The 15,010-nt window shown below is 55.4% G+C and overlaps 1 protein-coding gene across 2 annotated transcripts in view; it reads left to right on the top strand.

Annotated features, from left to right (window-relative positions):
- Positions 1–15,010, top strand: part of glrbb (glycine receptor, beta b) — a 232,678-nt gene that overhangs the window by 159,553 nt on the left and 58,115 nt on the right. For both annotated transcript variants that reach the window (XM_072495794.1, XM_072495795.1), the window contains exon 9: positions 13,055–13,380. In XM_072495794.1, the coding sequence (XP_072351895.1) occupies positions 13,055–13,380 (326 nt within the window). The remainder of the gene's footprint in view (positions 1–13,054; positions 13,381–15,010) is intronic.

Genomic DNA, 15,010 nt, shown 5'->3' with positions numbered 1-15,010 from the left:
CTATTCATATGCTTCCTGGCTGTTGTGAGGGAGTCCTTAGGGCTACATGTGTACAGTCACTGACCTCCTGCACTTGGGGAAACCCAGGCATGACCCAAAGCTGACTTCCCGATAGGCCTGACTGGCCAGTTCTGTTGTGAACTTGATATAATCGCCAGCCCAACGATGCATAGCACCCGTGACATCCTCTATTTAGTGATGGGCTGCTGACTGGGAGGGGGCATATTGATTTCCATATGATCCCAGCAACAACCCTTTTAAGAGGGACAGGCAACTGAGTTTTATGTATGTTCTCATTCTCAACAGCTTTTGAAAACCTTTGTGTGTTGCTGCAACAAATATTTTCAGGACCTTGCTTTTATTATACTTAATTGTACTTATCACTTGGTATTTTAACATTTCTCTCACCTACTTATTTCATCAAACCGTCTCCTCCGGTTGTGAAATAGGACAGAGGAAGGACCTTGGATTTGTAGTTTCTTTCACAGCCTGAGACTGTTCCAAACACTTCATGGCCATTGAATTAATTTTAATGTGAAGCCAGCCTCTGTTATTTTACTGGCAAGAAGGATAATTTCAACTTCAGGGGCGAAATTCTCCGTTATCGGCGGAAACTCCGCCAATCGGCGCAAAAAACGGCGCAAATCCGACTTGCGTCACGTCGGAAAAATGGGTTGAAAGTCTGCGGCCCGAAATGGGCTAGCAGCGACGTAACGGGATCCGCGCTTGCGCAGTAGTTCACGCCGTGCAGCGTCATACACGCCGCACGGCGTGATGGCTCATAAGGCTGCGCTGCTCCCCCCCACCCGACCGGAACACCCGACCGGAACACCCGACTGGATGGCTGGCCGCCGCTCAGCCCCGAGGTTCCAGTCACGGGATGTGGAGGCGCTCCTGGACGCGGTGGAGCAGAGGAGGGACGCCCTGTATCCCGGGCACGGCCGCAGAGTTGCCCCACGCCACAGCCGGCGTCTGTGGAGGGAGGTGGCAGAGGTCGTCACCGCAGCGGCCCTGACACCACGGACAGGCACCCAGTGCCACAAGAAGGTGAACGACCTCGTCAGAGCAGGCATGGTGAGCCTCCCCATATCCCCCCCTCCCCCATATCCCCCCTCCCCCATATCCCCCCTCCCCCATATCCCCCAAATGCACCCTCCCCCATATCCCCCCTTCCCCATATCCCACCACCCATATCCCCCCTCCCCCATATCCCCCCTCCCCCATATCCCCCCTCCCCCATATCCCCCTCCCCATATCCCCCCTACCCCATATCCCCCTCCCCCATATCCCCCTCCCCATATCCCCCTCCCCCATATCCCCCCTCCCCATATCGCCCCTCCCCCATATCCCCCCTCCCCATATCCCCCCTCCCCATATCCCCCCACCCCATATCCCCCCTCCCCCATATCCCCCCTCCCCCATATCACCCCTCCCCATATCCCCCCTCCCCCATATCCCCCCTCCCCATAGCCCCCCTCCCCCATATCCCCCCCTCCCCCATATCCCCAAGTGAATCCAGCCCTAACCTTAACCTCTGCAATGCACGCGCAACCGATGGCGTGCATTCATATACCTGCCTAACACTGTTGCCTTTTACCCCTGCCACCACCCCCACCCACCACCCCCGCCACAGGAGAAGCGCGCACACAACAATAGGGAGCATGTGAGGACTGGAGGAGGCCCTGCTGATGAGTGGCCACTGACCGAACACGAGGAAAGGGCCCTGGAACTGGCTGGCGGACCTGAGGACCGGGAGGTTGCTGATGCAGAGGTCGGGGGCGTACTAGCAAGTGAGCCACCGTCAGCCCGTCCCCATATCCCCCCTCCCCCATATCCCCCCTCCCCCATATCACCTGATCACTGCCTGATGTCTAACCATGCATGCTTCATTGTGTATCGCAGGACCAAACGTCCAGGCACCCACCCCCGCCGATGCAGACCGCCCGCAGGATGCCCCTCGGAGGCCACGGGAGACGGAGAGACCCGGACCCTCCGGCATGCGACGCCCGCAGGATGCCCCTCGCACACCACGGGAGACGGAGAGACCCGGACCCTCCGGCATGCGACGCCCGCAGGATGCCCCACGCACACCACGGGAGACGGAGAGACCCGGACCCTCCGGCATGCGACGCCCGCAGGATGCACCTCGCACACCACGGGAGACGGAGAGACCCGGACCCTCCGGCATGCGACGCCCGCAGGATGCCCCTCGCACACCACGGGAGACGGAGAGACCCGGGCCCTCCGGCATGCGACGCCCGCAGGATGCCCCTCGCATACCACGGGAGACGGAGAGACCCAGACCCTCCGGCAAATGATGCCCGCAGGATGCCCCTCGCACACCACGGGAGGCGGAGAGACCTGGAGCAACAGGGAGACGACACCTCCGTCATGTGCGGGAGCGACGAGGCAGGCGTGTGCCACCCAGCGACGAGGGGGGCAGCCACAGGCCCCCGTCACATCCGAGCCAGGACACCACTACCCAGGACACCACTACCCAGGACACCCCTACCCGGGACAGCACTACCCAGGACACCCCTACCCGGGACAGCACTACCCAGGAAGACAAAATACCGGACAGTGACTCAGAGTGGATGGGTGGAGACGAACCCCCACCCCAAAGTGCCGTGGACTCAGAGTGGGACGAAGAGCACGACACAACGCCACTGCTGTCACCAACACCCTCCACCATCGCAGAAACACTCACCTCGGTTGGGCACTTTAGTGATGAGGCGTCTGGTACACTCACTGGTGCGCACAACACAGCCGTCCCGGTACAGCAGGTGGAGGTAGGAGCAGCAGAGGGGCCGGGCGGTCGGAGGGCAGCCCAGCCCAAGCGAACATCTGCCGCCCAGATGGATCCCGGGTTCCTGGAGTTTCCACACCCACACATAGATCCGATGCAACCACCGACCCGGAGACGAGCGAAGAGGGTGACGGCCGGCTTGCGGCGGCTGCAGTCGCAGGTGGAGGAGTCCACCCGCGTCCAGGAGCTGGGAGTGGTGCCGGTCATGCGTGCCACCCAGGCTGACACCGCACGCGGTGGAGGCAATGGGTGCGACGGTGTCAGACATGGGGAACGGTTTGCGAAGCCTGGGGCTTTCCTTGCAGGCGGCGTCTGTGGCCCAGGACATGGCTGCCCTCTCACAGGAGGCCATGAGCCAGTGCCAGCGCCAGATGGCAGAGGCGCTCAACACCATAGCCCAGTCTCAGCAGGCCATAGCCCAGTCTCTGCAGGCCATGGCCCAGTCTCTGCAGGCCATCGCTGAGGGCATCGGCGCCAGTGGCCATGTGCGAGCTGGCGTTGCACTGTCACAGACAGGGTTTGCCAACCCCCTGGGCTCCATGGCTGCAAACCTGCAGACCCCTGTCGATACCAGCACGGGCCTCCAGCACTGGCAGCGCCAGATGTCGGGGGGGCGTCGGATGGCCAGTCCGTTCGCATCCCCCACCCATGTAGAGGCCTGGGGGCCATCGGGCACCCCGAGGGAGGAGGAGGTGGTGTGGTCCGTCCCGGCACCCCCTGTAGGGGAGGTCCCGGAACACCGCGACACCTCGGACTCCCCCCACCCCCCCTTCTGTCCCAGGCGCATCGGGTGGGCAACGGGCAGGACAGGCTGGCAGCTCGCCATCCCAGTCGCCCGGGCCGCAGCCTGGCCCATCTAGGCCAGGACGCCCCAGGAAACGGCCGCCAAAGGGATCCAGTGTCAGAGGGCAGGAATCACAGGAGTCCACCTCCAGTTCTGCTGTACCGTCTGGGGAACCACGTAGACATAGTCAAAGGGCCCGTAAGGCCAAACAATTAGACACTGAGTAAGTTGGCACGGGTGCAGGGCACAGATGAGTTTTAGGGGCTACGGCACGTGCATGAACTCGTTTGGTTATTAAAGGCAATGTTACACCTCCAGAAGCTGCCTTTGTGCTCTGTCCAAAGCGTGCGGGGGTGTCATGTACGTTGAGCGCAAGTGTGTGTGTGAGGGGTGGTCTTACCTCAGCCCCAGGTGAGTCTGCCCACTTCCCCCTGGGCCGCCATCAACATCCCTCCGGGCAGAGGACGGGACCGTGCGCTGCAGTGTCACAGCCGCATGCAGGGATGGTCCGGGTGGATGGTGGTACTGTGGCCATGGTCAGACATAGTCCAACGATGTGGAGCCAGGAGCTCATCGCAGGGCGGGTTGTCATCATCCTCCATGGCCTGCAATAGACATGCGTCCACCCGCAACTGTGTGAGCCCGGCCCGTTGTGCCGCAGGTGGATCGGCAATGGGGGGGTGGGGTTGGGGAGGGGGGTGAGGGTGCTGGGTGGGTGGATGGGTGGGGGGTGTGGGTGGTCGGCTGTTGCCATGGTGTGCGGTCTGTGGCCATACTACCCGATTCCCACGCCCATCTAGTCAGTGAAGCGGGCGGCTATCAGCCTGTCCCGTGCCCGCTGGGCCAGCCGGTAACGGTGGACAGCCACCCGCCTGTGTCTAGCCCGTCTGCCCTGACCATTGGCCCCATCCCCCTCACCTGGGGAGGACTGCGCCTCTTCCTGCTGCTCCTCCACTCCGCCCTCCTCTGCCTGCGGCACATCGCCCCTCTGTTGGGCTATGTTGTGCAGGACGCAGCACACCACAATGATGCGGCCGACCCCATCTGACCGATACTGGAGGGCGCCCCCAGAGAGGCCCAGGCACCTGAAACGCATCTTCAGCACGCCAAAGCACCTCTCTATCACTCCCCTTGTCGCTACATGGGCATCATTGTAGCGGTTCTCCGCCTCATTGCGTGGCCTCCGTACAGGCGTCATCAGCCACGATCGCAATGGGTAGCCCCTGTCGCCCAGCAACCAGCCCCTCAGCCGGGGATGGCGTCCCTCGTACATGCCGGGGATGGATGACCGCGACAACACGTATGAGTCGTGTACACTGCCTGGGTAACGGGCACAGACTTGCAGGATCATCATGCGGTGGTCGCAGACCACCTGTATGTTCATCGAATATGTCCCCTTCCTATTGGTGAACACGGCCCTGTTATCTGCTGGTGGCCGCACGGCGACGTGCATCCCATCAATCGCGCCCTGGACCATGGGGAACCTGGCCACGGCAGAGAAGCCCACGGCCCGGGCATCTTGGCTCGCCTGGTCCACAGGGAAGCGGATGTAGCAGTGCGTCATGGCATATAGGGCATCTGTCACAGCCCGGATGCACCGATGTCTGCGATATGCCGGACAGGTCCCCACTCGGTGCCTGGAATGACCCCGTTGCATAAAAGTTCAGGGCCACCGTAACCTTGACGGACACGGGGAGAGGGTGTCCCCCGCCAGTGCCACGCGGTGACAGGTGTGCCAGCAGGTGGCAGATGTGTGCCACGGTTTCCTGCCTCATCCGGAGTCTCCTCCTGCATTCCCGGTCCGTGAGGTCCTGGTATGACTGCCGGGGCCGGTACACACGGGGCGCCGTCGGGTGCCTCCGTTGCCGTGGGGCCGCGACGTCCTCCTCCCCCTCCTCGTCCTGTCGGTCAGGTGTCCCTCCAGCCTGGGCGGCTGCCGCCTGCCCCCCTGCGGCAGCCTGCGCCGCCTCTCTGGCACGCTCCTCCTCATCCAGGGCAACATGGACATTAGCGGCTGCCGCCACGGCGGCCAACATCGCTGGATGATCGGAAAACATGACGGCCTGGTTGTGGGGGGGGGGGGGGAACGACGACATGTCATCATTGCCCATATCCCCTCCTTCCCCCCAGCCAGGTGGCATGGACCGCATGGGTCCAACTGTTGGAGGCTGGCACCTGGCCAGGTGGACCAACTCACTTGCCCCCCCGGCACGGACCCCCCCAATCTCCTCCCCGGCACGGAACCCCCATCCCCCTCCCCGGCACGGGCCCCCCCCCCATCCCCCTCCCCGGCACGGACCCCCCCATCCCCCTCCCCGGCACAGACCCCCCCCCCCCCATCCCCCTCCCCGGCACGGACCCCCCCCAACCTCCTCCCTGCCACATATCCCCCTCCCCGGCACGGATCCCCCTCCCCGGCACGGACACCCCCATCCCCCTCCCCGGCACGGCCCATCCCCCTCCCTGGCACGGGCCCCCCCCATCCCCCTCCCCGGCACGGACCCCCCCCCATCCCCCTCCCCGGCACAGCCCCCATCCCCCTCCCCGGCACGGACCCCCCCCCCCACCCCCCTCCCCGGCACGGACCCCCCCTACCTCCTCCCTGGCACGGACTCCCCATCCCCCTCCCCGGCACGGACCCCCCCATCCCCCTCACCGGCACGAACCCCCCAACCTCCTCCCCCGGCACGGACCCCCCATCCCCCTCCCCGGCACGGACCCCGCATCCCCCTCCCCGGCACGGACCCCCTCCCGGCACTCCTCGGGAGCCCAGCCCACTCTAACCACCCCCCCCCCCCCCCGCCGCACACACACACACAAAACCCTACACACACCTCCCCCCCCACACATTCAGACTGCGGCCACGCCATCGCCTGCCCAGCGGCCAACCCCCCAGGCCGTCACTCACCTCCACGCTGGTCGGCGTGAACCTGGAGCACAGGGTCACGCCGATGAAAAGGAGGTTTAATTTACGTCGACGTGAACGGTCATCACGTCAACGGGACTTCGGCCCATCCGGAAGGGAGAATATCGGCAGGCCGAAAATCGGCTGCCTTGCGCAGACCCGTGCCATTCTCCGACGTCAGCGGCGCCATTAACGCCCCGCTGGGGGGTCGGAGAATGACGCCCCCGATGTTTCAATTTTCATTGTCAGTACTGATCACAATTAGTCAGGATGAGATGCCGTTCCATCTGGTATAGAACATAGAACAATACAGCGCAGTACAGGCCCTTCGGCCCACGATGTTGCACCGAAACAAAAGCCATCTAACCTACACTATGCCATTATCATCCATGGTATGGTTGATGCTACTAATTTCCCTTACTGCCTGAGGTGAACTGTATCATTGCTTCTTATCAAATGGCTTGGTAATAAAAATTAATACAACTTAGCCATTGAAGGCCAATACGTTGAACCATCAACACTAGCATTAAACCTGAAACATTACATTTTCTAAAGATATGTAAATGCTTACTTTGGAATGAAAAAAGTTGTAATTACAAAATCAGCCTTTAGTTGAGGAATTCCTTTGTTTTAACTCCTATCTTTAAAAGTTAACACTGAAAACTTTCACATCCATGCAACATAAAATCAAATCATAGAATAATATGGCACAGAAGGAGGGTGGCAGAGTGGGAGTGGTTAGCAGTGCTGCTTCACAGCGCCAGGGACTCAGGTTCAATTGCAGTCTTGGGTCACTGTCTGTGGAGTCTGCACGTTCTCCCCGTGTCTGCGTGGGTTTCCTCTGGGTGCTCTGGTTTCCACCCATGGTCCAAAGATGTACAGGTTAGGTGGATTGGCCATGCTAAATTGCCCCTTGGCATCCAAAGATGTACAGGTTCAGTTGGGATACAGGGATAAGGCCGGGAGTGGGCCTAGGTGGGGTGCTCTTTTGGATGGTCGGTGCAGACTCCGGACCAAACGGCCTCCTTCTGCACTGTAGGGATTCTATGGATCATGCCTATGTCACCCTTTGGAAGAACTATGCAATTTGTTTCACTCCTCTGATCTTACCCTGTAACTCTTCCTTTTTAAGTGGTGATCTAATTCCCTTTTGATAGTTGTCACTGAATCTGAACCATTCCAAATCCCTTAGTCTCTTTACATAACTGAAACTCCTCATCGCTGGTACCACTCGAATAAATCTCCTTTGCTTCCTGCCCAAGACCTTTACATTCTTTCTGAACTGTGATGCCTCGAATTGGACACAATGCTCTTGCTGAGGTCTAACTTCTGATTTATACAGAACAGAACTTTCCTGCATTTGTACATTTTGTGCGTTCTGTCCAATGTTTTAATGTTGAAAGTGCTTGTTTTGTCACCTGTAACATTCATTCTTTTCATTGTTTGTTCGTCCCATGAGATTTGTGTCACATTGGGATTGCTGGAGGGAATTCAGTTAGGGATCCCAACAAGTGCCAGTTTAGTTCAGAGGTGTCAGCAAAAGCTGGGGCTAGGTGAAGACACTGCGGGCAAGGTCTTCCAACTGTTCACACTGGCAGGATCTTCCGGTCCCGCCAGTGGCACATCCAGCCGCGGTTTTCCCAGTGGCGTGGGGTGGATTCAATGAGAAATCCCATGAACAGCAGCGGGACCAGAGGATCCCGCCGCTGGCCAATGGCGGGCCGCCTCCTCCTGCCGAGAAACGCGCCACGGGAAGACCAGAGAATCGTACTTCCTAACTTTTGATCAAGATACTGCATAATTTTATTTGTGTATTAATTGTTAGTTGTACGCAGACCGCGGGCACAAACCTCAATCCCATGTAAATCATTATCGGCTAAAACTGTGAATTTGGGTTAAGTGTATACTTGTAATGTACTTTTAGTGTTCAATTCTGGTTAGTGTTCAATTCAGGTCGCCACACTACCAGAAGGATGTGGAGGCTTTAGAGAGGGTGCAGAAGAGATTTACCAGAATGTTGCCTGGTATGGAGGGCATTAGCTATGAGGAGCGATTGAATAAACTCGGTTTGTTCTCACTGGAACGAAGGAGGTTGAGGGGAGACCTGATAGAGGTATATAAAATTATGAGGGGCATAGACAGAGTGGATAGTCAGAGGCTTTTCCCCAGGGTAGAGGGGTCAATTACTAGGGGGCATAGGTTTAAGGTGAGAGGGGCAAGGTTTAGAGTAGATGTACGAGGCAAGTTTTTTACGCAGAGGGTAGTGGGTGCCTGGAACTCGCTACCGGAGGAGGTAGTGGAAGCAGGGACGATAGGGACATTTAAGGGGCATCTTGACAAATATATGAATAGGATGGGAATAGAAGGATACGGACCCAGGAAGTGTAGAAGATTGTAGTTTAGTCGGGCAGCATGGTCGGCACGGGCTTGGAGGGCCGAAGGGCCTGTTCCTGTGCTGTACATTTCTTTGTTCTTTGTAATGCGCAACGCTGTAAATATTAAATTATGTAAAGATTGGTCCTATTTCTCTCCTGAACTGTATTTCTGGGGCGAGATTCTCCGACCCCCTGCCGGGTCGGAGAATCGCCGGGGGCTGGCATGAATCCCGCCGGTTGCCGAAGTCTCCGGCACCGGAGATTCGGCGGGGGGTGGGAATCGCGCCGCGCCGGTTGGCGGGCCCCCCCACACGATTCTCCGGCCCGGATGGGCCGAAGTCCCGCCGCCAAAATGTCTGTCCCGCTGGCGTAGATTAAACCACCTACCTTACCGGTGGGACAAGGCGGCGCGGGCGGGCTCCTGGGGGGGAGCGCGGGGCGATCTGGCCCCGGGGGGTGCCCCCACCGGGGCCCACCGATCCGCGGGCGGGCCTGTGCCGTGGGGGCACTCTTTCCCTTCCGCCTCCGCCACGGTCTCCACCATGGCGGAGGCAGAAGAGACTCCCTCCACTGCGCATGCGCGGGAATGCCGTCAGCGGTCGATAACGCTCCCGCTCATGCGCCGCCCGGAGATGTCATTTCCGCGCCAGCTGGCGGGGAACCAAAGGCCTTTTCCGCCAGCTGGCGGGGCGGAAATTCATCCAGCGCCGACCTAGCCCCTTAAGGTTGGGGCTCGGCCCCCAAAGATGCAGAGCATTCCTTTGGGGCAGCGTGATGCCCGACTGATTTGCGCCGTTTTGGGTGCCAGTCGGCGGACATCGCACCGTTTCCGGAGAATTTTGCCCCTGGAATAGAACACATAGGATCTATATATCCTGGTCTGTAAATAAAAGTATTTATGTGTGTTCGATACAATTTACTTGCCTTAAGTGCCATTGCAGATTTCCTACATTTTACCAGGTTAAAGACACTGTGACTGAAATTCTCGGCCATTCCCACTGGTGGGATGTTCCGATCCCGCTAACATCCAGAAGGACAAGGGCAGTAGATACATGAGAATACCACAACCTGGAAGTCCCCCTCCAAGCCACTTACCACCCTGACTTGGAGACATATCCCATTCTTTTGCTGTTGCTGGGACAAAATCCTGGAACTCCCTCCCGAACAGGACTGTGGATTTACGTATACCATATGGACTGCAGCAGTTGAAGAAGGCAGGTGACCATCACTTTCTTAAGGGCAATTAGGGTTGGGCAACAAATGCTGACCTAGCCAACAATGCTCACATTCCACAAATAAATTTAAGAAAAACACCTTACTAGTCCATTGCACAAGACTGCTGTAAGATTGCCAATGGAAAATGGGACCCACGTGCTTGCTCTCCAAGACTACCCGACTGTGAACGTACCGTGGTAGAGGGCCAAACAGTCGGGTTGGACAACCCTCTCGACCACCCGTTATCTGTAACTGTTCATGGCCAACTAGGCCAGGTACAGGATCACCCTTACGAGGAGGTCCTCCTTCCGCCTCATACCCCCTCCACACCGGGGGCACAACTTTCCAATATTTTTTCAAGGTGTCAGTCCTGGCAAGAAAACCAGGTATAATCCCGTCAGTGCCAGCGGGAAAGCTCATTGTATATTCAGTCTCTTTGGGGGGGGGGGAAATTCCTCCACGTGATTCACTCCGCGCTGTTGACAGCTTGCCTCTGATTCACCCACCTGAGAAAACTTAGTCTCTGTATTCAGTGGGGCGCTCCTTTTAAGCCTCTCCCCAGTAGTACCCAACACTTGTTCCAAGCCCAGTTCGGGGGGGTTGGCTGCCACGTTTTCACGGAGGGCGTCCTCACCCTCAGGATAGTGCTGAGTAGAGGCGCAAAAGGCTTGTTATATGAGGAGCGGTTGAGGACTCTAGGTCTGTACTCAATGGAGTTCAGAAGGATGAGGGGGGGATCTCATTGAAACTTACGGAAACATAAAAGATGCCAGGATGATGCTGTCCCCCAATGGGGAAATCTAAAACTAGGGGGCATAGTTGCAAAATAGGAGGGGCGGGATTCTCCAGCCAAGTCTGCCCGGCGACTGGAGAATCCTGCCCGAGGTCAGTGGACTTTCCATTGTCCACGTCTCGCCTGTGGCGACATTGTGGCGGGCGGGGTGGAAGAATCCAGCCCGAGGTCTCCTATTTAAGTGGAGATGAGGAAGAATTTATTCTCTGAGAGAGTCATAGATCTTTGGAATTCTGCATTCCAGAGAGCAGAGGAGGCTGGGGCATTGAATAAATTCAAGGCCGAGTTCGACAGATTTCAGCAAGTGAGTTGAAAGTTACAGGGGGGAAAGGCAGGAAAATGGAGTTAAAGCAACAATGATAAGCCATTGAATAACAATGTTATTAAATGATGGAGCAGGCTTGAAGGGCTGCTCCTGCTTCTCTATCTTATGATCTTAGAGAAACAAGCCATTCAGTCTAACCAGTCCATGCTGTTGTTTATACTCCACTCAAGCCTCCTTTCATCTTTTCTCAACTAAATCTACGTTCGCCCTCAAAAGCGTGCCTCGCTTCCATTTAAATGCATCTCCCATTCACTTCAAACACTCAGTAGTAACCAGTTCCACATTCTCACCACTCTTTGAGAAAGAGTTTGATCTGGATCATCTATTGGATTCCTTCAGGGCTATCTTATATTGACGACCTCTGTCATGCTCTTGCCCACAAGAGGAAACATTCACTTTGTATCTACTCTTTCAAAACCTTTCATCATTTTAAAGACGTCAATTCGGAAACTCGCATCTGGACTTTCACCGAGTTAACATCAGGTCCGATTCCCGGATTCCAAGCACCATTCCTGGGGTTTACAATTTTCGGGAATGGCTTTTAAGGATGTGGGCTCGTTCGGGTCAAAAGCCGATTCCTTGAAGTCTGAACCTGCTGCAGGTCCATTTTAGGAATAGGCATGCCATAGTCTTCCACAATTTCCATGGAGTCGGGTCAACTTTTCAATGAGTCATGGTTCACGGTTTCTCATAGATGTCATGAACCATAGTCTGCATAAGTGGACCGTTAAAAGGTAAATTCAAAAGATTATCCCCATGTCACACCCCCCCGCCAGCCTAAGTATGTCGCCCCAAATAATCTCTATGGCTCATGATGCCCTCTATATCGAGATATGCCCACTATGTCAACTTATGCCCCAAACAGCCATTATGGTCCCTCATGCCCCCATGCTAAAGAATGCCCCACCACACAGTACCAAGGTCTCCAAGCCAAGCTATGCCTTTACACCCGCATGACGCCTCATGCCAAGCCCGGCACGTCCATGCTCATTGACCCACAAAACACTGTAATGAACGAATGAAACCTATAGTGACAATAGGTTGTGTAAAGGAAAAAAAATTAAAAGTCATTCATAACTTTCCACAATGTTAAAACAGTCATTTTACCACAGCGCAATTAAAAGTGACAATCATCTTTAAAGTTTTAATAGCTAAAACTACAAACACTTGAAACCTCTTAATTTTTGTGTAAATAAACAGTGTGTAATTGACAACAGAGTAGAAAACCAGAACTGTCAATCAAGCAATGTCTTGTCTGGGCTCTCAGTCAAGAATACCAGCGACCATACTCAGGAACACAAAGTTCTGAGGAATTATACCATTCAATGTGGTTCCAACTGGAGCTCTGGGGCCAATAATATTTCAACAGGAATCTAAAAGGGGGCATGTTGATACCTGTTTCAGAGGCCTGGAGTTTAACAGGGACATTGCAAGGGTGAAGGCAAGCCTGATAGCAGCAAATACATTTGAATAATTTTGGACATATTTTCATCCAATGGCTGGACATAATGACAGCCTGTGGGGTAGTGGTAGTAACAATAGGAGTCCACAGGTGCAGACCCAGAGGGGTGTGTGGGTTGTGGGAGAAGCCTCCAGTTTGTGATTGAGGGAGCAGAAGATCAGTGCTGTATTTTATGGCCAGAGAAGCTAAAGGCTTCATTTTGTGCCTGGGAGTTAAGTAGTGGGGTTGGGAGGTGGTGGTGCATGTGGTACAGTTGTGAGTGCATTCCTATGCCTCCTGGTCCATGTGAGTGCTAAAACGAGATGAGTTTAATTAACACAATGTTGACATTTAAATGCACATATGTATTTTAAAACATTGATGTTAGCATACATTTTTGTTTCTCACAGGCATCTTCTCAGTGCTCAACTTGTCCTCTGAATGCATGTCTCTTGCCGCAGAGCTACCCAAGGTCTCCTACGTGAAAGCTTTGGATATCTGGTTGATTGCTTGCCTCCTCTTCGGATTTGCGTCACTTGTAGAATATGCTGTTGTGCAGGTCATGTTGAACAGCCGAAAAAATATTGAAGCTGAAAGGGCTCGAATCCAAAAGAAACTGAAGGCCAAGGAGCAGGCCATTGCCTCTGAAGGGAAAGGATGTGGAAACTGGGTCAAACCAGCCTCTAAGAATACTGTCAATGGGACAGGCACCCCTGTTCACATTAGCACATTACAGGTAAGAAACTGAGACTCGATCTGCATTTTGTTTACAACTTCCCTCAGATTTTCTGGTTTCTCACATGTTTTATCTTGAAAGCTATGCAAGAGGGGATTGTTAAATCATCATTATCCTGGCTGGAGGTCAAATGTTTTTACTAATCCCCCACAACTATTTACATGGCTCTGAAATACCCCCCCCCCCACGGCAGGTTTTCCGATGGGGTAGGCGGCCTGCCTTTGCCAGCAGGGTCTTCCAGTCCCGCCAAAGTCAAAGGCCATTTGTGTTGCTCGCCAGCTGTGCGACCAGGGAATCTGCCCTGGGAGGAAACCTCTGGTGGGTCTGGAAGATTCCGCCAGCAGGAAGGGCCAGAAAATGCCAACCAATGTGCCAGCATGTCGAGAAATATCAAAAACACCAAGTAGACCGAATTCCCAGGGCACAGATTGTATTGACTGGTCTGAGATAGAACCTGAAAATCTTGCTAATCCTGCACTGGCTCATTTTCAGAATTCTTGCTTCCTGCTTCATCTGTTTGAAGGTAAGAGCCCATGAGATCCAGGGCAATTTGGCTAATTAGATCCACAATTGGCTTACTGGCAGGAGGCAGAAGGTGATGGTTGTTTTTGTGACTGGAAGCCTGTGACCAGTGGTGTACCACAGGGATCCAGTGCTGGTTGGGTCCCTTGCAGTTTGCAGTGTACATTAATGATCTAGACATGAAAGTAGGAGGTATGATCAGTATGTTTGTAGATGACATGAAAATTGGTGGTTTGGTAAATAACGAGGAGGAAGCCTTAGATTACAGGACAATATAGATAGGCTGGTCAGACAGGCAGAAGAGTGGCAAATGGTATTTAACCACATAAAAAGTGTGAGATAATATAATTGGGGGGAATGAACAAGGCAAGGGAAACACAGTGAATGGTAGGACACACTAGGAAGTAGAGAGGAGCAGAGGAATGCATGTCGATAAGTTCTGGAAGGCAACAAGACTGGTCGATAAGGTGGTTAAGAAGGCATATGAGATGCATTTCTTTGTTAGCTGAGGCATAGAAAAAAAGAGCAGGGAAGTTATAATAGAGCTGTATAAAGCATTTGTTCGGCCTCAGCTAGATTACTGTGCACAGATTGCACTCGAGAGGGTGCACGGGAGATTCACCGGGATGACGCCTGGTCTGGAACATTTCAGCTATGAAGAGAGGCTGGTGAGGCTGGGCTTATTTTCCTTAGAACGGAAAAGGCTGAGGGGTTACCTGGTCAAGGTGTACAAAATTATGAGGACCGTAAATATGATACATAGGGCAAAAATTCTCCCGAAACGGCGCGATGTCCGCCGACTGGCGCCCAAAACGGCGCCAATCAGACGGGCATTGTGCCGCCCCAAAGGTGCGGAATGCTCCGCATCTTTGGGGGCCGAGCCCCAACATTGAGGGGCTAGGCCGGCGCCGGAGGAATTTCCGCCCCGCCAGCTGGCGGAAACGGCCTTTGTTGCCCCGCCAGCTGGCGCGGAAATGACATCCCCGGGCGGCGCATGCGCGGGAGCGTCAGCGGCCGCTGACAGTTTCCCACGCATGCGCAGTGGAGGGAGTCTCTTCCGCCTCCGCCATGGTGGAGACCGTGGCGGAGGCAGAAGGGAAAGAGTGCC

This window comes from Scyliorhinus torazame, chromosome 3, assembly GCF_047496885.1.
Source record: "Scyliorhinus torazame isolate Kashiwa2021f chromosome 3, sScyTor2.1, whole genome shotgun sequence".
Lineage (NCBI taxonomy): Eukaryota > Metazoa > Chordata > Chondrichthyes > Carcharhiniformes > Scyliorhinidae > Scyliorhinus > Scyliorhinus torazame.
Note: the sequence above shows the minus strand (reverse complement) of the source record. Positions and strands in the feature narration are given on the sequence as shown.